At 38.7% G+C, this 24,076-nt stretch overlaps 1 protein-coding gene across 6 annotated transcripts in view; it reads left to right on the forward strand.

The window, feature by feature from the left end:
• The window catches only part of LOC109419521 (sodium/potassium-transporting ATPase subunit beta-2), a 95,419-nt gene extending 78,793 nt beyond the window's left edge, over nucleotides 1-16,626 (forward strand). For all 6 annotated transcript variants that reach the window (XM_029862283.2, XM_029862284.2, XM_029862285.2 and 3 more), the window contains 6 exons: nucleotides 5,326-5,466; nucleotides 5,533-5,652; nucleotides 5,715-5,878; nucleotides 5,953-6,063; nucleotides 6,146-6,314; nucleotides 13,286-16,626. In XM_029862283.2, the coding sequence (XP_029718143.2) occupies nucleotides 5,326-5,466; nucleotides 5,533-5,652; nucleotides 5,715-5,878; nucleotides 5,953-6,063; nucleotides 6,146-6,314; nucleotides 13,286-13,389 (809 nt within the window). In that variant the 3' untranslated portion in view covers nucleotides 13,390-16,626. The remainder of the gene's footprint in view (nucleotides 1-5,325; nucleotides 5,467-5,532; nucleotides 5,653-5,714; nucleotides 5,879-5,952; nucleotides 6,064-6,145; nucleotides 6,315-13,285) is intronic.
• The last annotated feature ends 7,450 nt before the right edge of the window (nucleotides 16,627-24,076 follow it).

Below are 24,076 nucleotides of genomic sequence, written 5' to 3' on the forward strand. Positions count from 1 at the left end.
GAGGAAAACTGCAAATAATCGATATCAAATCAAAAGTTGATTGGCGGTGGGTGTTCAACTACCTAACCTACGTACGAGCACACGCCATGCAACCTTGTAACAAACAACATGCCAAATTGCTTTTCACGGTTTTATGATTTCACTGAGGCGGTTATTTTGTCTTCCCTATGGTACAAAGTATGGATTTCAAGAAAACATACAGTAAGGAGGGAAAAACTACACTGGGACAAAAGTATTGTAATCCGGGGTCAAATTGATTACTTCAAAACAACTTTTGCGGATAACTTTGGTCGCAACTCAAATATTGCAAAAAAAAATCTGAACAACTAAATAATACCGGGTTGATCTTTATGAATCAATGCAACAGAATTTTGTTCAACAAATTTCAACTTTTAGTAAAACTAGCAGTCCCCGGCAGATTTTGCGGTTTTTTCTGTAAACTCAAGGCTATATTTTATTATCATATCATAGGTTACAACGTTCATGTAAAATTTGACAAAAAAAGCAAGCATGTAAAATTTGCCTTACAAACTTCAACCATATTACAGAGCGCGATGGCACAACCAGTTGCATCAAAATTTTATCCAGTAATTTTAGACGCAACAGGGAATTGGAAAAGTTTTTTTCGGGGTTGATGCGATTAATTTTAAATTTTACCATACAACGTGGATGAGTCACTTACTGTATATTCACATCTCAGGAATCTGACATTGAGTGATTTGGTGAGATCTCTTCACGGCTAGCTGTGGGGTACCCCGAACAGGTTCCGGAACACTACCGGGTCTCTCAAATATAGTCTGAGACTATTTCATTGCCAATGTTCATTAGGTTACCTAAACAACACGATTTGATGTATCGCCTGCATGGATATGGGTCGCTTTTTCATTTTACCACTTCCAGTGGGACACCCAGAACCAGTTCCGGGATTGTACCTTTTGTTCCTGATGTGGCCTTAGACTAGCTCCACGCAAAGTGTTAATAAGTTTTCCTAAAAAAAGTCGCGAACTGATGTACCGCATGCATGAGTGTGGTTCATTTTTGCATTTCGCTAGTTCCGGCAAGATACTCGAAACTTGTTCCGGAAAACTACCGGTAGTCTTAAATATGGCCTGAGACTATTTTCTTGCTGAGCGTTCTTCACATTATCGGAGGAGACGTTATTTAATATGCTGCATGCATACGTTTGGTTCCATTCTACATTTGATTACTTCCGGTGGGTCACCTGGAATTGGTTTCGGCACACTATTGGTTTTCCATAGTATGGTCTATGATTTCTTCTTGATAACCGTTCATCAGGTTACCTAAAAAGTCATTTAATGTATCGCATTCATGAGTTGGTTCTCCTTTACGATTGACCATTTTCTATGAAACATCCGTAATCGGTTGCGGAACACTACCGGTAGTCCTAAATATGATCGGAAACTATCTTTTGCTAAATAAAGATGCCTAAAAAGCCGCGATTTGATGAGTCCCCATGCATGCGACTTCGGTTCACTTTTATATTTGGTTACTTTCGGCGGGACACCCGGAATGAATTCCGGAACAGCACCGGTAGTTCTTGATGTTGTCTGATCCTACTTTCTTGCTAACCGTTCATCAGGTTATCAAAAAAAAACAGATTTGAGGTTTCGCATCCACGGGATTGGTTCACTTTCATATTTGACCATTTCCGGTGGAACACCTGGAACCGGTTCCAGATCACTACCGACTCAGATATGTTCGGAGAATATTTTCCTCCTTACTGTTCATAAGGTTGTCGAAAAACCGCGGTTTGATATGTTGCATGCATGGGTTTAGTTCACTTTTATATTTGGCCACTTCCAGCGGGATACCTGGAACCGGTTCTAGATCACTACCGATTCAAATATGTTCTGAGAATATTTTCCTGCTTACTGTTCATCAGGGTATAAAAAAGCCATCATTTGATATGTCGCATGCATGGGTTTGGTTAACTTTTATACTTGACCACCTCCAGCGGGACATCTGGAACCGGTCCTGGAACACTACCGATTCCGATATGATCTGAGATTGTTTTCCTGCTTACTGTTGATCAGGTTATCAGAAAAGCCGCGGTTTGAAATGTCGCATGCATGGGTTTAGTTCACTTTTATGTTTGGCCACGTCCGGCGGGACACCCGGAAACGCTTTCAGCAATATTTAGCTGAATTTTGCCGAGCTGAAGGGTCCAACAATTTTTTTACTGAGCTTTCAGCAAAGTTTGCTGAATTTCAGCAAAACGTTACTGGTGATCGGCAGAGTTTACTGAACATATCAGCAAATTTTGCTGAATCTAAGCAAAATTTTTGCAGAAACCTTCAGCTCGGGATAATTTAGCAAAATTTTTCTGAAACCCTCAATCGATTTTTGGTGTGTAAAGTACCGCCCACCGTGTATAACGAATCCTGACTGTACTTGAGGTGCTCTTAGAACTTTCTGAGCATAAGTCATCGGATTCACACGCATATCAAGTATTTTTGAAGTAAGTTCATAACTGTATAGCGTCAATGCCCATGAAACGCTTTGAAACGCCTCTGAACCACCACTGTAGCCCGCCTGGGATCCTGTGAAGTTCCCTAAGCCCCTTTGTAATCTTCTAAAACGCCCATAAACGCCTCTGAAACCTCTGGATTACTCACCTGAGAGCATTGGAAGCCCCATAAAATTCATCTAAAACCTCTTCTAACGCCCTGAAACGTCATGAAACGCTTTGAAACCCTCCTCAAATGTATGCCATCCCTAAACCCCCATAAAACTAGTCCTTCTGAGTCCTTCTGAAACCTCCTGAAACACCCTGAATCACTCGGGAACGCATTGAAACGCCTTCAAAATTCCCCCGAAACCCCCGTGGAACTCACCTGAGAACCCGCAAAGCCCCCAAGAGCCTCTCTGAAGCCACCAGAAACACACTGGAACGCCCTTAAATGCACTTAAATCCCTTGAAACATTTTGTAACGCATCTGAACCCCCCTGTACCTTGCCTGAAAACCTGTGAAGTTCCCGAGAATTTCTCTGACAAGCTCTCTGACACCTCCTGAAACGTCCTCAAATGCCTCTGAAACACCCGAAAATCCCCGTTTAACTCACATGACAGCCGGCGAGGCCTTTAAAATCCTGCAGTAAATAATCATCAAATGCCCTGAATCGTCTTGAAACGCCCTAAAACCCTCCTAAAACCACCGTGAAACCAATCTGAAAGCCCATGAGGCCCCTTATAGCCCCTCTGAGACACCCGGAAACGCCCGGATACGCATTGGAACGCTCTGAAACTCATTGGAAGCAGCCTCCTGGAGAAAGCACGAATATTTAAAGCCGACATCATCGGTTTGGCGCCAGGTGTTTTTGGTTGCAGAATGTCAGGCTCAGCACACTTCGCTACATGTCGTAAGGGGCTATTCATTTATTACGTAAGGAAATTTTCACGATTTTCTGACACCCTCACCCCCCTTGTAAGTTTTTTTTGTATGAGAGCCGAAATATTTTTGTATGGCGCGTAAGATTTCTCAAATCCCCCCCTCCCCCCATAAACTCTTACGTAATTAATGGACAACCCCTAAGAAGCCCAGTCAACCAATGGTTGTATAAGATGTTGAATAATATGTTAAAGGGGAGGCGATATGTGTACATTTTACATGCACCTAAATGGAGACTTGGACGTATATGGCCTCCACTTTAACATCTTATGCAACATCTTATACGATTACTGGTTGTCTGGGAGATAAATTAATGCAACTGAGAAACGGATTTTCACACATTGTACAATGTGTTTAGTGCTCTTGGTCAAACCTACAAAACATACAAGTATGTAAATAATTTAACTCATTTGAAACAACCCTGTAGTCAATTAAATGTAAATGTAGGGGCTCCGCCAAATCACTGTGTTTCCAGTTTAATGCAACCGTCAATTCAAATCAGCACCAAATTTTTGGTTTCATTCCAGTTGTTTATGAAAGCCTTTTTAGGGGTTGATAGAAACCCCCTTGAAATGCTTTAAAACGTCTCTGAACCCCATTCACTTTCTCAAACCCTCTAAAACTTTCTGAAACGACCCAAAACGTCTTTAAACGGTTTGGAACGCCTCTGAGATTCCCCTGAAGCCCCCGTGGAAATTACCTGAGAAACCGCATAGACCCCTAAAGCCCCTCTGAAACCACCACCTCGAATGCACTGGAAGTGCCCTGAAATGCATTAAAACCCCGTGAATCACTTTGAAACGCCTCGGAAATCTCCGTAAAATTATGAGAGCCTATGAAGCCCTCTTAAAGCTTCTAAAACGCCCCTGAAAACCTTCCTGAAAATCCACGTGGAGCTCATCTGAGAGCCTGTGAAGTCACCCCTTGAAATCCCTTTGAAACCCCGCATACCTTCATTTGAATCTCCTAGCCAAATCGCCAACCTTAAACTTTTCTGCTAATCCATTTGATAAATAAACTGAATCCATTAAGGAAAAAATCTATTTAGGCAGTCCAGACTCATTATCTAAATGGGGGATCCAGTATAAAAATAAATAGTTTTACTTAAAATTTTGGCTCCTATTTCTCTATTCCATTCCATACCATATGGTTGATCCCATGAGAAATGAGAAATACTTGCCAATAATGTGAAGTTGACTCTGTGCAAGACTACAAAAATGGCCGCCTTAAGTTTTATTCGAATTTTTGGTCAAATCAATAATTCTCCAGATCAAACAAATTTATCCCAAAATGCTACTCATTGCCTGCTTACTCGCAGTCAATATCGAGTAGCATATTTGAACCAATTATTTCCAACGAAGGTTCAAACAGACATTATTTTGAGAATTTCTATACATATAATTCTACATGTATTCTACATACATTCTTTACTGTTTTTTTTTCTGGAATTCCTCCGAGGAAGCTTTCAAAGATATTTTCTGAAATTTGTCCAAATATTCATTTCAAAAGTTTCCAAGGATTCCTTCAGCAATGTCGTGGATTTCTCTAATTTTATAGCTGGGTTCCTTCAGGAATTCCTGCTAGAATTTCTTTAAAAGTTTCGGCAAGAATTCCTTCAAATATGCCACTAAAAATAACTCCAAGGCTCTTAAACTCCATCCATAAAGTTCTCTGAATTGGAATCACGTGGCCAAAACAACCATTTAGATGCCAGTATTTGACCCTTCTTACTTATAACCTTTGAAACAACTTACAAGATGGGAGTGTAGAATTAGCTCTAAGTTAAAATACACATAAATAAAAACAAAAAAAAACTTACAAGATGGCTGCATTTCCACATAAAAACTAAGACAAGAACTAAATTAAAATACACTCTAATGACAACATTGTTTCTCTCATTTTCTCCATTCCACAGCGAAAATCCTGTTCTTCTACCTGGTATTCTATGCGGCGTTGATCGGATTCTTCGCAGCGATGCTTGCAGTATTTTGGCAGACGTTAGATATGAAAATGCCAAAATATCAACTCGGTGAATCGCTGATAGGGTCCAATCCGGGTAAGTGAACTCACGGTTCCTAAATCCCACCCCATGCCTGATCGGTCGATCATATTTATCAAACAGGTCTTGGCTTCCGGCCGATGCCAAAAGAGGACAACGTAGAGAGTACGTTAATTTGGTACAAGGCATCCGACAACGGAAACGTTGAAGCCTGGACGACGCAAATCGATGAGTTCTTGGAACGTAAGTTTCTCATCTTAGTTTCGATCATAGTTCGATATCCTCTAAATTCATGATCATTGTAGCGTACCACCAAGAAGAAGACAACCGTGTCGACTGCTCGTTCGACAACCCACCGCCAGAGGGCAAGGTTTGCAAAGTTCCTATGAACGAATGGAGCTCCTGCACCAAGGCGAACCGATACAACTTCAAGAAGAAGAGCCCCTGCATATTCCTGAAGCTCAACAAGGTAAGCTTATCCATCCATCCATCCAGGATGGACAACTTTTGGACACTGTTCATTCAAACCCTGTTTCCCTCCAGATCTTCAACTGGGTCCCAGATCTGTACAACACTACCGATAACTTGCCGGAGTCGATGCCCGAAGATCTGCGAGAGCACATCAGCTCCGAACTCAGCCGAGGTGACAAGAACGTGAGTGTTAACCATTTTAAATTTGATTCGCAAGACTATTCATAGTTTACCCTCACACTCTTTCACATTCCCACGCCAACAGGCCAACATCGTTTGGGTCTCGTGCGCCGGTGAGAATCCCGCCGATAACGAACACATCGGCCCCATCAACTACTTCCCCCGCCGAGGATTCCCCGGATACTTTTTCCCGTTCAAGAACATCGAAGGATACCTGCCACCGATCGTCGCGGTGCACTTCGAGAGCCCCAAGAGTAAGTATTACAGAACTGAGAATTTTACTAGATAGGAAATATGTTCAATATTTCAATACTTTTCTTTTTGAAAAATATTGGAACGGGACTTCTCAGTTTATGACCGAAGTTTGTATGCAGAACTTGGAACACATGAACAACCCAAGCAACGAAAACCATTTTAAAACCTTAAAAAGCGAAAGAAATTGACAATTTTTAAACACATTTTAGGTTCGGAAGAGACAAAGAGCAACTCATCAGTTGACCTACAAAAGATAGCATTTTTATTCAACTTTTCCTTTTGCTTTGACTTTTTTTTTTCATTTTTCAAAGGAAAATAAAAAAAATGCGCAGAAATAATAACAACATGCCAACACTGAACTGTCTTCAGGAAAATGATGCATAATAACATACTGAAAATTTGTTCGGAACATCAGAACCCACGAAAATCTCATCCAAGAAACATATAAAGGATTTAGTGGTTTTTCAAGGTTTGAAGAGGTTGTTTATACTGAATCAGACCTGCCCAACCTTTAATGGACGCGGTCCACAAGTAACACTCCATACCAGTCGACGGGCCAGATATTGAAAATCGATAATAACACACTTTTTTTAGAAAAATTTCCTGATTTCAGAAATTAGAATACAAAGTGTTTTTTCAATACTGTTTGTTTCTAACAGAATTTTGGAGCTTAGATATTTATTTTTTGCAGAATATTGAAGTTCGTATCAGTAATAAGGAAGCTGGTCTAATATGTTTTCTATGTTGTATTAGAGCTATCTGAAATCTTGATGGCCATATGAACTAAATCACTGAAAGTTCAAGAATTGTAATTGAATTTCTGCGTTCTTCGAAAAAACAAAATTCTAGAAATTCTATCTGAATAGCTTTTTATCAATTTTGCAACTTGCTGGCACGGACAAACGCCATATTGCATGCGGTGCTTTTGAACATCCAGTTTTATTTTCGTAGAGAATTCTTAAAAGAATACTGGAAAAACTTGTAATTAGAAGGCACGAAATGTTGCTAATTGACAAATTGAGAGATACAATTTGTGAAAAAAATCGCGTTCTGGTGGGATTCGAACCTACGACTCCGTATTCGCTTGACCGGCGCTTTAACCAACTAAGCCACAGAACAAGTAATTATTCTGCGGAATAGACAGCCAAACTGACCCCAAACAGGAGTGTGTTGTGGATTGGCATCTAAGCCGAAAGAGAGATGAGTTTGTGAAATAGGAGTGTGCACGGTGCGACTTCGCGATTTTTTCACAAATTTCATCTCTCAATTTGTCAATTAGCAAAATTTCGTACCTTCTAATTACAAGTTTTTCCAGTACGTCAAAAATGTTTCAGAATAAGAAAAAAAACTTCTTCAACATCTTCAAACACATTTCCATCAATCACTACTTCAGCAATAACACCATAATGCCTGCCTCTGTCTCCGCCTTGCGCGAGTTTTTACCGCATCAAAGGCTATGTTAACAGAAAAGGAGACTGGGTGAATCTGGGCGCAGAATGTACACCAATGACCCATATCTCATTCGAAAGGCCTGGTTGAGACAAGAAAAAGTTCCTACATTCATCGTGAGGAAAAACAGTTGTTTGACTTTCTTCAAGGATTTTATTTGTTTATTTTTTTGTAATTATTTGCATGATATTCCATAAGTAACCAATCTAAAATAAACCAAAAGCCTCATTTGTCAGTGTTTTCGAAGACATTGCAGAGTTTCAGAGGATTTTCGACGGGTTTTGGAGACGTTACAGATACATTTTCGGAGGGCCTCAGGTCTTAGGATGTTAGGAGGATTTTGGACTCATTTCGGGATGATTAAAGGAGCATTTTCAGCGGATTTAAGAGGTGTTACGTAGGCGTTTTCGAAAGTGCTTAAGTGCTTTACATGAGGTCTTAGGGGTGTCGTAAATTCAGCCGTTTTAAACTTCCGAAATCGAAATTCGGATAAACTTTTTAACGCGTCCTTTCTAAATTGATAATTTTTTTCCTACGTCCGTTACCCGCAAACTCAGCCAACAGAATGAGGAAAATTTCGCCCACATTTCTTCCGAACCCTTTCAAAAGCTATCGCCGTCTTGCTCTCACATACACATCTCCTATCCTAACTAATGCCCGTACGTCCAATCTGTGTTGCGCATTACTCACTCTCTCTCACTGTCCATTCAAAAGTTTCGCACGCACACTTCTCCCATCACTCTGCTTGACGCTTGAGCGTGGCCATCAGCCATCTCCTTTTCACCCCTTTTATTCATCTACTGAGAGAAAGAAGAGTCAACTTTCTGCACAAAAGCAAGCGCACGCATGCGACATCTAATCATCATGATCATCAATGCCTGTCAACGCTAATCTAGTACTTCTCGAAAGCACGCTCAACAAATTTCAATCAATCACTTAGCACATTCACTACAAGGGGGTTTCAGGGGAATTTCGGAGAAATTTGAGGAAGTTCCAGAGGTTTTTCGGCGGATTTTAAAGGCGTTACGCAGGCGTTTTCAGGGGTTTAGGAGGGTCTCAGGTGCGTTACACGACGTTCGAGAGAGGGGGTATTAGAGGAATTTCGAAATCATATCAAGAAGTTTAAGGACAAGGTTGCTGAAGAACAAAGATGACCGCCAAAATGGCCGTCTTGTATTTCTCTGAATTTTTCTCGAGCACAAATCTGGAGATTATGCAAGCAAATTGATCTGGAAATGCTACCCATTGCTTGCTTACTCGCAGTGAACATCAAGTAGTACTCTCAGATCAGTGCGTTTGCCAGATCTTCGGATTTGTTCCCGAGAAAATGCTAGGCAAATTACATTGTTATGTAAATGTAAATGCATTTTCCGCGGATTTCAGAGACGTTACGGAGTCGCTACGCAGGCGTTTTCGGGGGTTTCGTAGGGTCTCATGTGCGTTACATGGGGTCTGCGTGGGTTTTAGATGGTTTTCAGGACGCTTCAGAGGATTTTCAGAGAAAACATAATAAAAACTTTGGAAACATCCTTGAACAGTCCTTTGATTTAAAAGTGTACTTGAAACCTCTTGATACGACACTGACATGAAATGCATGAAAACGTACTTGAAACACCCATAAAATCATCATAAACAATTTGATATGTCGCTGAAACCCTCCTTGGAATAAGCTCCACAAACCCCTTGAAACTAGAGGTGTGCGCCGATTTGAAATCTGTCGGCGGCAGCGTTTTGCACTTTTTTGGCCGGCGGCGGCAGCGTGATCGGCGTGACGCCGAATGAATTTTCGGCGGCGGCGGCGTGAAACGGCGTGGTCATAATTTTTAAATTTTTGTTAATTTCGTTAATCAATGTAAGTGTTTTATTTTTTAGTAACTCATCATTTTGAAATTTTGAAGATGCAATGACATGTTTATAGTTACGGTTTAGTTTTTTTCTATTATCACATATTTTTTGAAAATTTATTGAAATAATTGTTATGGTGAAGAGCTGCCCAACAAATTATCCAGAATGACTTTAAAGGAATTCCCGGAAGAAACTCTAGAGGAATGCCTGGTGGAATTTCTAGAGGAATTTCTGAATAAACTCTTCAAGGAATTCCTGGAAGAACTCGTAGAGGCATTCCTCTAGGTACACCTAGAGGAATTCCCGGATGAACTTCTAAACGAGCTTCCAAAAGAGCATCTAAAAGAGTTACGTGATAAACTCCTAGAGGAACGTTTGGGGAAACTCCTCGAAAAATTCCGGAAACAAATCTTAGAAGAACTCTTAGAGAAATTGCCGGAGGAACGCTTAGAGGTATTTCCGGAGGAATTCTTAGGGGAATTACCGGTGGAACTCATATAGGAATTCTCGGAGGAAAATCCGGGCAATCCTTGTGCAACTCCCAGAAATATTGTTAGAGCAACTAGTAAAGTAATTGCCAGATGAATTTTCGGAGGAATTTTTGGAGGAACTCGTAAAGAAATTAGCGAAGAAATTCGAAAAGGAATTCAAGGAGGAACTCGTAGAGAAATTACCAGAGGTATTCATAGATGAGTTCTCGGATGAACTCTTAATGGATTTCCCGGAAGGATTTCTAGAGGAATTCCCAGCCGGATTTCTAGAGCAACTCCCAATGAAACTCCTAGAAGAATTCCCATGAAATTCGTGAAGAAATTCCCGGAAGAACTTGTAGAGATTCTCGGATGAACTCAGATACTTCTAGAGAAATTCCTCGGAGAACTGCTAAAGGAACGTTCGGGGAAATTCTTAAAGGGCTTGTGCAAGTTCTAAAAAAACTTATATAGCAACTCGTAGTGGAATTGCCTGGGGAACTTCTTCCCGGTGAAACTCGTTAAGGTGTTTCCGAAGATATTCGAACTCCCGGAAGCACTTCTAGACGAATTCCCGGAAGAACATTTAGAGAAAGTCACGGTAAAACACTTAGTGTAATTCTCGGAAAAAATTGGTTAGGAATCCCCGAAGGAACTCGGAATGGAAGTAATTCCCGGAAGAATTCCTAGAGGAAACCCTAGAGAAATTCCCACAGGAACTTCTAGAGGAATGTTCGGAGAAACTTCTGGAAGAATTTCCGGAGAATTCTTAAAGAAACTATTGGAAGAATTCCAGGAGGAACTGCTACAGAGCTTGCCGGAAGAACTCCCAGAAGAATTCGTGGAAGAACTCCTAGAGGAATTACAAGAAAACTTCTGGTATTTCTAGTGCAATTTCTATGGACTCTTAAAGGAATTCCCGTAGAAATTCGTTATGAAATTCCCGGATGAACTCGTTGAAGAACTCGTGGAGGAATTCCCGGAGGTGCTCCTAGAGGAATTGTGTGTGTGTTTGGTTTTGAAGAGGGACTTTAACCTAGTGGTCATTTGGCCCTCTGTCGTAGAGGAATTGTCGGATGATCTCCTAAAGGAATTCCCAGGAAAAACTTCTAGACTTCTAGATGAATTTCTGGAGGATCTCCTAAAAGAATACTTGGAGCAACTCTTAGAGGAGTTTCTAGAGGAAGTACTACATAAATTCTCAATGAAACTTTTTTAGCAATGCCCGAAGAAACTCCTAGAGGATGTTTCGGAGGAAACCCTCGGATTTCCCAAAGCACCTTCTAGAGTTCTCGGAGGAACTCTTAGCGGAATGCTTGGCTAAACTGCTGGAAGAATCCTCTAAAGAGTTGCTGGAGAAATTCATCTCTTCTGGAGATCAACACGACAAAAACTTTTTTTTCAGAATCACCTGTATTTTCTTCAACCTTCGGAATCCCTAGATTTGTTTTCAGCCATCAGTTATCTTCAGGAACCCCCGGTATCTTTGTAAACTCGTTTTAATTCGAAGGACAAACTCTTTCACTTTTTTAGAACTGTTATAAATTTTACCCAAGAAAAATGTACCACCGCTGAAAACGACCCTACAAATGCTATGTATGCAGATGACTCCATTGCTTGAAATATTGTAAGGAAATAAATATAGAAATAATTTAATTTATCAATGCGTTTTTGAGATCAGCGTAGAAAATTGTAGTTCGGCGGCGTAAGCGGCGGCGCGCCGAAAAATAATCGGCAGCGGCGGCGTGAACCGAAAATCGGCGGCGGCGCCAGCGTGGCGTGGCGGCGCACATCTCTACTTGAAACACCTCGGAAATGGTATCAAACTCTCTTAAAACTTCAAGGAACGCCTTTCAAACGTTCCTAAACCTCTCTGTAATGATTTTGAAATGACTTAACACGCTTCTGAAACCCCCTCACGGGCTCCTGAGACTCCCTGATTTTCCGTAAAGCCCTTTGGAACGTCCATGAAATCCCCCTTAACCCTCTAATACCCAACCCCGCCTTTATACGGAGTATAGTTTGAGCATTTTTGTAATTTTTGTTTCGTGGAAATTTTTTTTTTTTATATTTTTGGTTGATATTTAAGGCTGTTTTGTATATCTCAAAATGGTTTTTGGTGTATTTTAAAACGCAATTACATTTTTGAAAAATCATTGAAAAATTGATGTTTTAATCATCTTTTAGAAGTAATAGTTTATTTTGTACTGAATGGCTACAATTAACATATTTTAAATTTTTCCCAAATCATTCTATTCTAGTTTAATAGTTCAAGGGAATCGAATACACTCTAAAATTAATTTTCTTAAAATTACACGGAAAATAAAGTTTCCTTTGAAAAAAATAATAAAATAAAAATATTTCAACAATAATCATAAAATCTCAAAATGTTTTCACCTCTAAAAATCCGTACCCCAAATAGGTTTACAGGAAAAATATAAAAGTGTGGGGATGTTCAAAAATAAAAATTAGAGAAATCAAAAACCAAAATTCACGAAATTGAGAATTGAAAAGATTCATCTTCCAAAACATGTTTAAATCGATTTTAGATGACGAAAAATGATATTTAGATCAAAATAAAAAATTTGGGTATTAGAGGGTTAAAATCATCAACCTTGTATGGGAAGTCGAAAAAAATTCCGCTCCACTGTATTTTTTTTTTTTCATTGCGTTTTCGAACTCAGTGCTTGATTCTACACCAAAAAAGATCATTGGTTTACCGAGTTCAAAAATGTTGTAAACTAGTGATATCAAATAAATTGGTTGGAAGACAATCAATATAAAGCAGGCAGTCAAGATAAGACGTAGTAGGCGGCTTAACTGTACTTAATTTCACTATTTAACCTGGATTGTTTCAACCAACTGTCCTCGAACACGTTTGTAATGCTCGGTTTTATCGCCGGGGTCATATATAACCCGTCTTCCTATCCCTAAAGTGTTACGAGTTGATGTCAACAGTTTCAATCTCAATGCAATTCTGATAATGGAGTCGCATGGTTGCTTTCTTTGTATTGACTTTTAACTTTGTTCATTAAAAATGAATTGTTTATATTTGAGTTATACCAGAAGCCTTATGAAGAGTTAGAGTAATTTGTCAAAATGAAATTGAAGTTAATATAGGTCAATGAAAACAAAAAACTTATATTCAGCTGAAGCTACAAAAAATCCAAATCATTGCAATGTTTCCCATTTATTCCTCCTTCCAGACGGCGTCCTGATAAACATCGAATGCAAAGCCTGGGCACGAAACATCGTCCACGACCGTGCCGAGCGAAGAGGGTCCGTCCACTTCGAGCTGATGGTTGACTAAGAAACGCGGCCATCGTCCCTAGTAGCAGCTGGCAAGAGTAAAGCAGGCCGAAGAAGATGAGTCTAGGTGCAGGCGAGAGAACATCTACCAGAAGAAACAACAGAAGAACATGAATAATACCGAACAACAGTAACTACCACCATATGAAAAAAAAAACTGCAATCAACATCAGCAGTGAGCAACTGACGCGAAAACACAGAAGAAAGAAGAAACCAAAAAACGTAAGAAGAAGAAATCAGTATGTTAAAACAATTAATATTCTATAAGCAAAGCTTGAAAAAGAAGGCAGGAACTGAAGTGAACAGGGATTCTCGAAAGTTGGTTAAACATCTGGAGGAAGAGTTATGCAAGCTATTAAAAAAACAACAAATTTAGGTGCGATCTTTAATTAATTTAAAGTATAATTAACAAATACAACAAACTAGAGGTTAATTATATAAAAAATACATACGCGAAACATCATCTCGTCTAGGAAAAAAAATCAATGAAAATCCCATGTACAGCTCTTAAAGGTATAACTCATACAAATATCGCGAACCGAAGCCGAAACAATTCAACACGCATTAATGAGAACAAATTTCGTGAAACGCAGTGAAGGTGAAGGTTAGCCGAGTTCGATGCGATAGGAAAGAGCGATTCGTCGACGAAGGGGTGATGTCTGTTACTTGGAAACTTGGACTGAAATGCAAGCAAGGAAATAAAAAAAACCGGAAGAAGCTGACCGACACACGATTTATTCTTCTAAATAAGGCTAAAGAATGGGAGAGGCACATTCTTCGGGGGGTGATTATTTTAGAGGTAATTTGAAAACACTGAATCAGTTCGTTTTTGAATTCCGAACTGTGTGTACAGGTGAGAACATTTAATGAGGACTTAAACTATTAAAAGTGAATGTAATTTTTGGAGACAGGACGCCGCGGGAAAAGTTATTTTTGTGTAAGTCGATACTATCTGAATACAAAGTGGAGCTTTTTATAGAGGTTTAACAAAATTACAGACACATACATAGGAAAGGTATCGATATATTTGTGGGTTTGATTGAAATCAAAAACCAATCTTGTTCCGTTTAATCGATTTTAAAGTTTAATGCGTTGACATAAGTGGTTTATTAAAACAAATGAAAGCTAAACAGAGTGAAGAATACGGAAAATACACATACAACTGCGCGAAATATCAGTGAAAACAGAGATCGGATAAGTAGCAATGCTACGGAAGGAAATCAGCAGGAAATAGTCAAAAAATCATCTGAATGAGAAACAAGTTTACGGGCCTCTTTCTATTCTTACACTCACTGCCCAACAAAGAAATAATAAAATAATAAAAAAAAAATCATGAATTGCCCAAGTGAAAACAAGTTTACTATCATACCACGAAGCGTTGCAGATGATATAGCCCACAGTAACGACATCAATAAAACAAAAAAGAACAAGAGTAAATCCGAGCAGAGAAAGTATAATTTGATGTAATTAATAGCTGATTAAAGAAAAAAAAAACTGCAGCATAAGCCGTACACAAATAAATTTGATAATGTAATTAGGGATTTCGCCATTTAACACTAAACAAATAATTAAACTTGAAAATGTTAGCCTATTGGAGATGTGTAGTCGAGATCGCTTCAGTTGTGCAGGTTGACTGCACAGTTCCGGTCGAGTCCGCCATCTTTGACAGGACAACAATAAACTTTTGTTTCCAGTTCCACACCGGGAAAAAACACGGCACTAAATTTATACACACCATTATATGGTGCCCCGAAAAAGCCGAAACGAATGCATAAATAACCAAAAAAAAAAGCAAACCTGTCAGTGGAAACAAAAGTACTTCAATTGCATATAATAACACAGAGAAAAAAAAACGGAAAATGTTGTTGAAAGTATTATTAATGATTATTATTGGGGAAAATTGATAGAAAAACTGATAAAATCAAACATAAAAATTGAGTCTCTTACAAACAGAAACAGAAAATGAACAAAACAAACGCGTCGAGATGGAACCAGCATCGACCAAATGCAAAGCATCAGCTGATTATTGAATGTTACTGATAGTGCGCTTTAGACAAATTTCAATGTGCTAGCCTCGTTTCGGTTCGATTATTTTCCTCAGTGTAAAACTTTTTTGTTGTTTTCGTCCTCCGTATACAGATCTGAGTTGTTATTTATTTCTAGGATTATTGATATTTATTTAGTGTTTCCTACAAGCAAGTATTTCGAATTTGTGTTTATAATTTCGACCTGTTCAGTTATCGATTGCGCACTGTGTTCATGTAATGAAAATCAAGGCGAAACCCAAGTTAATAAAGTTGATAAAACTGTTTTAGTCAAAATAGATTATTTGTAACAGATGAATGAGTAGTATAAGTAAAATATAACACACACACTCACAGCAGATGTTGAATAAAAGCGAAGGAATGCTATGCTATACAGAAGCATTCATGCCTTTTCGAGCTTTGACGTTAGTAGATTTATATAAATTTAGTTAACATTTTTAGAATAACCTCAATGAATTATCGAAACATGTGACAGTTTTATTTGAAGCGAATTTAGTTGTTTAACTACGTTTAGAAAGCTATTCAACAAGAACCGCTACAATTACCACAGAAGCTATGTAAAATTGATTGTGAATAGAATGTTAGATTTCTTTCTTAGTATTTCGATAATTACCATCTAAAGTGAGACGAACAAGTTGAAATAGCTGTAAGCCGTAATGCAACAAGCGTATACAAAAATACCAACATCAACTCGAGTGCAGTAACACACTAATTGTTAGATTTAAAACTATCGCAGGCAAAGATACACCTACAGTTAAGCTCCCTTGAAAAAAATAGAGAAAAAGAGCAACAGCTTTTACAACTTACTAGACACAAAAAAAAAATAAATAAATCACTACTGAATCAGAGATAGAGTCAAACAACTTCTAGAGCTCAACTTTCAAAGTCGCAGGGTAGCGTCGCTTTCAAGCAAATCACAACATGCGAAGAAAAAAGCATTTAAAGCAGTTCTCAACACAAGCAGAACAATAGTTTCATTCACCTACAACAATGACAGAAAAAAAAACCGGAAGAACTATTCAAACACCCACCACTTACACATACACACACGATTACAGCTAAACGTAAAATTAATAATGGAAGTTATGAATAAAAAGTAATAAAATGAACAAAAATAAACAACAATGTAAATCCACTATATCTTTTTAATGAATGATTATTGAAATAAAAACTGAGAAATCTGTAGAGACGAACTCTGTTGGTTTGATTTGACACGCTTTCATACAATCCTAGTTTTCTGGAACGTCCTTGGTTCGATTAAGCCGTTCGTTTTGCCTTTTATTTCCCATCTGCCGCCATTTTTGTCACCCATTTCGCCTTTAATCTTCACCATTGTTGTTGACACTTACACTTGCCACGTCGTCTTTTTTTACTTCACCAGACATCTTGTAGTGCACGACCGAAAAATTGGCAACTCTTTTTGCCATCATGGAGAAGGAAGCTGATTTGAAAAAAAAAAATATGGATTCTTTGTATTTTTGTTTCGATTTAATATTACATACACAAAAAATGTCAAAATGTTATTGGGATTATCTTTGCCAAATGCCGTTTGCATAAGAAACTCAATTTTTAAACGCATCTCAGCAATAACAGCAGCTTGCTGATCGTAGCATGCGGTGATCCTCATCTGGGAACACAGTAAACAAAGCAAGCGCTTGCCTATCAAAGCAAAAGAAACGCCTTCTGTGATCTGCTAAAGAAACGTGAAACGAAACTCTCGGCACGCTTTGTTTACATGCTACGACCCAATCTGTGGCGGATTCTATCAATTTTCGCCCAATACATCAAAACCTAAAAAGATATTTCCTGTAAACTAGGCACAGAATTGTAAATATTCATTACCCTCTTCTCTCTTCAACTAATAAACACAAAAAACAGTTTCCAAAATATGTAATAAATAAGCATTTCCACGCTTGTCAGCTCAACTTTTAGTGACACCGATTTTGTATTACATTTTGTTGAAAAAACAAAATTTATTTGCATGATGATTGTCATAAGCTGCACCGCAGTGTTGCCATATAAGCGAAATTCATGTCACACCACCTTATTTTGCTAGGTAGCTGTCAATGTGACAACACTCGTGGGCTATTCAGGAAAAAAATCCAGCATAAGTGTCGTCAAGAAAGCTTGAATGCGAAATCGGAGTAAAAACTATGTGGATAAAATGGAAATTATTCTCAGCGCTTGCAAAGAGAATTCTAGATTCTAAGAAGAAGAGCAAATAGAAATGCAAGCTGCACTTAAGAACAGAAACAAATATTAGAAAAATAATACTGAACCCATGAATGTTGAATCAATAAAAATGACGCTGTAGTGCTTATAACGAGGAAACTTAACTACTAACAAAAAGTACCCGCGAAAAAAATACACGAAATCAATTCAAATAAAATACACAGATCTAAACGACGCGATTAGGTTTTTATAATTTCATGTAATCGGAAACTCGGTTAGCTGCTAAGACTATTAGAATCCAAATAATATATTGATAAAATATTAATAAATAACTACCTTAACGATAAGAATAAATAGGCTACAGAAGAAAATTATCACAAAAGAGCATATATAACTTGTTATAAATAGTTAGTATGTACGTACTTAAGTGTTACACGTGCTCCAAATAGTCTAGCAATCTAGGAACAATTTACCCAAAGCGAAAAGTTGAAATAAACATCTAGAATCTCCCTTCAGAAGATCTTTCCTTCGATTGTTTTTCTCAAATATTTTTCTTTATTTTCCATTAGACGACTTTTGAATTGCGTGATCGGAACTTCAACTGATATTTTCAAAAGTTTGTCCCTGTATTGTCGAATATGGCAGTAATCATTTTCTCTTCGGCAATCCTACTAACTTGTTTCTGAATTTTTGCTTGAATAAACCAAAAATAGATATAGAGTAATCAAGAACAAGTCGAAATAAAATAAAGCATATACTTAGCGCAACTGTGGTGAAATAACGGATTAATACTTTTTTAGAATATCAAGCAGACACTTTCTAGTTTTGAATCTACATTTTGATGAAAGAAAATACAACAATAGTCAGTGTTTAATTCGATTCAAAGCCGTTCCCGTGAAGGTTTTATTCAACAATTAACAGGAAACGGTAGATCATCGTCTGTTTTAGTTCACATATGCAACAACTAATGTTAAGTGGACACTTTAAAAACTAAATAAAAACAGTAAAATCAAGAAAGCGAACTAATTGAAACAAGTCTAAAACAAAAAAAAAATATCCTTAAAATGATAAATATGCAAACAAAAAGAGACAAGAAAATAACAAAAACCTAACTGCTACAATTGAAGGAAAGAAGAATAACCACATCCAGTGAAAGAAAACAGGATAAACGGACGCACGCTTCATATACTCACAAGGGCCGAAGAGAAGAAAATGTTCCGAATTTGCCAGAGTTGAAGAGCGATAAGATAAATGAGAGAAGAGAAATAATAATTTGAACGACTAATTATGCTTGAATGTAAACATTTTTAAGAAAGAAATCAATAAAACATCCAGTTAGTGGTTCTAAAGCGGGATTGTTTTCTTTTATGAAATGGCGAATTCACCAATGGGCTTCAGTGTGTACTTGTCCGGGAAAGTTATTTCATAATTACATAATACTCTGTGTCGTAGCCATTTCTGCATACAATAAGGTTTCTTGGTCCTAGGACCAGCCACAGAGAACAGACATCCAGGCTAGAACAAATTTCATTCGAAAAGTTGTGTAAGGATTTGAATCTTTACTTGAGTAAGGTTGCAAACCAATACACGATGACAACACTAACGCCACCAAACACCGTATTGCCACAGTCAGTGGTGAATTGAAACATTTCAAGTGGTGAATTAAATTTGTATGGGAAATTTACTGATTGCAGCGCCACGCTATTGCCACTTGTGTTGCCGATTTCAAATGGCCGTTAAATTCCTTACACAGTTTCGGAACTGAACTTGGATGTCTGTTCTCTGTGGACCAGCTGTCACGGTCGCCATGTCATGTCGATAAATTGAACAGCAGAACTGTTCTACTGAGAATGACTTTGTCGCTCCTGGGCTTTGTTTGGGATATGCCGTATGTAACCCAGATTCACAGCAAACTTGCGACCTATTCAAATCAAAGTCCAGTCATACAATGTGGGCTCGGTAAAGGTAACACATGACGCATATATCCCATTGAGGCCATTAGCGTCTTTCCAGCAAATCCTATCCTTATTCGCGGTACCGTCCCAGCTGAGTAGGATGAATCGGTTTAATACGCGCCACCAGGGTAAGACTACCCATCTCAATACTTTCCTGATAATATATATTTTTTCATATGATATGTTTACACTAATTGATAGCATTTTCAATTTTCTATCTTCTCAATAAATAAACCTTAGAATTATACAAACCAATAAAATATTAAAATTGGAAAACTATTCTTGAAGCCATTTCTATTGTAGGAATGTGAATACTTTTTTCACAGATTTGGATGTCAAAATGGAACTGTGAGGTGTATACCAAGCTTGTCCTTTATTATATGGTACATACTCGCCTTATCCTTGCTGCCCGACAGGACAGGACAGACAGACAAGTTGATTATGTTTGTAACACAACTCAGTGGTTGGCGCCAGTTCGGTGGAAACACTCGGCCGGAGCCGGAGCAAACATCAGTTCCAACGGTGGAGTGGCAAGCGGGTAAGAGTATCAAGGTTCCCCGTTGGGTGATTCCTTCTATAAGTTATTAAGTATTTACATTGGCGATCCTGCCAGGAGCATTTTTGACCAGCTGCAGGTCATAAACAAATCAGAAGAAACTAGCTGTCCCCGGCAAACTTTGTCTTGCCTACTGCGTTTTTTGACGTTTCTAGTCCCTAGCCGAGCCCGAGTCCCCGTTCAAACTGTATGAAAACCCGATTTTCAAAAACTCTCAATTTTTCCATGTTTTTTGCCTCATAAACCTTCCTTGGGTGAAAACTAACCGAACAAAACTTAGACGGCCTAAATCGAACCATCCGTTCGCAAGTTATGCGTGGTCCCACGTATGCCACTGCATTTATATATATATATATAGATAGGAAAACCACTCACAGTGGGAAATCCCAACAAAAAGTTTTTTTTTGTGACGTGCGTAATGAAAATCTCCAGTTAGCAAGTACATATGTATTGAAGACTGATTGCGGGAAGTGTGTAGTGAAAAACGCTTCCCAGAGACGTGTAATGAAAACCGTCTCAGAGTAGTAAAGAACACTACTCCATGTTACACACTTCAGAAGACCACTTCAGAGATGAGTAAGGAAAACCATCTCAATTAAAGGTTAAGCTTTCAAAATAACTGAGCAGTAACGAAAACTGCTGGAGCCCGTTGTGAAGGCTCGATCGGTAGAACGAAAACACAGGGCAGGTAACGAACACCAACCTAAATGGCAAGATAGCAGCTGCATTTGTGCCGGTAGAGGCCGGTAATCGTAGGAGCAGTGACTCATGTTCGAAATTATGATGACCACAGTGTTCGAAGTGATGATGATCACAGACAAACAGATGATGTGATGATAATCACAGACAAACAAATTATGTGATGTTGATCGCAGACAAACAGATAATGTTTTTATGCGTTTATTATAGAGGTTTTAAACCAGAAGGGTTCATTCGCCTCTAAAAAAACAGATAATGTGATGATGATCACAGGCAAACAGATGATGATCACAGACAAACAGATGAGATGATGATGATCACAGAAAAAACAGATGATGCTTAAAATTGTTATTATTAGTGCTTTAATGATTATGTCGCTAATTTCACTTTGTTGGAAAAAAAATGTTCAAAAAATATGAAGAAACATGCCCGAAGACAGCATATAGCTAAAACTAATAGTTCAATGTAATGTGACATTTGGTCTTGTGCAGTTTGTTCTTTCCTTAACTGAATAAACCAATATTAGAATTTGAAGTTATGGCATAGAACTGTATCAAATATGTACATATATCATGAATGTTTTATTTTTCAAGTTGATAATCTTCGCATGTCATCCCATGTTGTTTTTCAAAGCAGCTACCTTTTATACTATAACGCTAATTATTTAGGGTAATTTTCCAATTGTTGCACAGCTAAAAACTCGCATATTGTTACACACTCCATGTTATTCTTATGAGCTGTGCAACAATTGGTGAATTTTTAGCTGTGCAACAATTGGAAAATTACCCTAGAACGTTTCGAAAAACACTTAATCACACGCTAGAGAAACTAGTACTAGGGTATTAGTTCCCTTATTAAGCATGTGGCTCCCATTTTCATCCTACACACCAAATTTTGTTTACTGGTATTCAGCAAACTTTGCTGATTTTTTTTGTGCTGATTTCATTCAGCAATGCGAATTTACTGAATATCAGCAATTATTTTTCAACTTGCTGAACCATCCAGCAATTTTGACAGTTGATCAGCAACGTTGTGCTGAAATTCAGCAAAAAAAATTGCTGAAAGTCAGCAATTTATTTTGCTGATTTTTTTTGTGCTGGAAGGGTTTCAAAAAATTTGGTGTGTACGAAAAACAAAGGATTGAAGCGCTGTTTGTTTTGTTTCTTATTTTTGTATTTTTTGTAGCTGCTGCCTTGGCTGCTGCTGTTTCTGGGGGTGGTGATGCCACCCGCACAGAGAACAGACATCCAGGCTAGAACAAATTTCATTCGAAAAGTTGTGTAAGGATTTGAATCTTTACTTGAGTAAGGTTGCAAACCAATACACGATGACAACACTAACGCCACCAAACACCGTATTGCCACAGTCAGTGGTGAATTGAAACATTTCAAGTGGTGAATTAAATTTGTATGGGAAATTTACTGATTGCAGCGCCACGCTATTGCCACTTGTGTTGCCGATTTCAAATGGCCGTTAAATTCCTTACACAGTTTCGGAACTGAACTTGGATGTCTGTTCTCTGTGCCACCCGCCACCCCATGCAGCAACGGCAGCAGCAGTGCTGCTGATAAAACAAAACAAAAAGCCGTTCGTCGGATCACTAATCGGTAATAAATCAATAACTTTTTTCACATGCATCCAATTGTTTTGCGGTCTTCGAAAGAAAGTTTCATAAATGATTTTTCTACAAGAAACGTTGATCCATTTGAATTAAGGAGACAAGGGGCGACCTCTGGGATTTTTTGTTTAAAAGTGTATCTTTTCCCATATTGAATCCTATGCAAACTTTGAACCGCTTGCGCTAAATTATAGTTTCACCGATTGCGCTGAAATTTTGTACAGTTCATATGGGACCTAAATGGAATCGAAAAAGTCAACTGGAGCGAGAATTTGATGTTTGTACCATACTATTGCACATACGGTGCCCACCGCGTCGTCGGGCTCAAGATGTTTATAAGGAAGGTGTTAGCGTATAAGCAGTAAGTGGATGCGGGGAGTGCGGCACACTGCGGGGGGATGGAGGTGACAGCCGGCCAGTTTGTTTATGCTGCAGAACGCTACAGAAGCGTTGCTACGCCGCATCGGCAACAACATTCTCAACACGGATAACCAATGTTGACACATTTCCATGGCACTCATAAAATGAGTAATATTCCCACAGGTTTAAAATTTGCTCCCGCTCCCGCATTTTTGTTAATTATGAATACAATGGTGATTTCTTAACCAAAAGAGATTGCTTTGCCGAAAATATTGCAAAATATTTGCTTAAGCGGGTGTACGAGCTAATTTGAAATCTGTGTAAGTAAGAAACACTCGATGAGTGTCATGGAGTTTGTCCGATTTTAGTGCTGAGAAAGTTAAGCGTGAATGGTTTCTTTGGGGTTGCTACGTTGCTAGGGCTGAAAGTTTTTGTTTGTCATCTCACTCTAGATCTCACTAGTGAAAAAAATTAAACACAAACTTGCCAGCTGTCTTTAGGTTTTCCAATACAGCCTGGATTCGCTGGTTGGGTCACGATTGCGCCCCGATTAGCGAACCGTGTTCGTTCGTTGGGTCAACTGACAACTGATCAGAATGCTCAAGACACACGCAAGTGACAAGAAATATGTCACGAAACACTCACATACTTGCACAAACATTCTGTATATAGGAGCTGCGATGCGACGGCGGTCAGACGTCAAACTCGTTTTGACATCGATTTTGACATTGACAGTGCTTTTTAGTTGGGTTTTGTCCCAACCAGTGAACATTCAACCACTGAGACAGCCCATCTAACGAGCCCCCAACGAACGAATCGGCACTGTATGGCGGATGGTGCAATCTGACACATTAGATTACCTTCCCTTTACTTACCTTGGTCGGGCTGACGAGTTAAAGATTGAACAATGCGCAGCGTGGTTGAATGGAAACGCACGCTGCTTGCTTGGATGAGGTAGAGCCTACGTTTGCGCCGCTGCTGCCGGTGCGAGATACAACATTATGAAAACCTAATCGCAAACGGAGCCTGTGGAGTACCAGGGCATCCTCCACTGTATTTGCCCTCACTGACTTCCTAACCGGAGCAATAGCGTGGTGGTGGACCTGGTGTTTCTCCGAGACAATCAGCTGCCTCTGAATCTCATACTTGAGGCTGAATAAGGGCGGGATTATGAAGATGTTATTAATTAATTTAAATTTTCACCTATATGGTTTCGCATTATGCGTTTTACACAGTGTATTCTGTGCATCCTCGCCTGGCATTCAAATCGATACCGATCTGAC

The sequence above is a fragment of the Aedes albopictus genome, chromosome 2 (assembly GCF_035046485.1).
Source record: "Aedes albopictus strain Foshan chromosome 2, AalbF5, whole genome shotgun sequence".
Classification (NCBI taxonomy): Eukaryota; Metazoa; Arthropoda; class Insecta; order Diptera; family Culicidae; genus Aedes; species Aedes albopictus.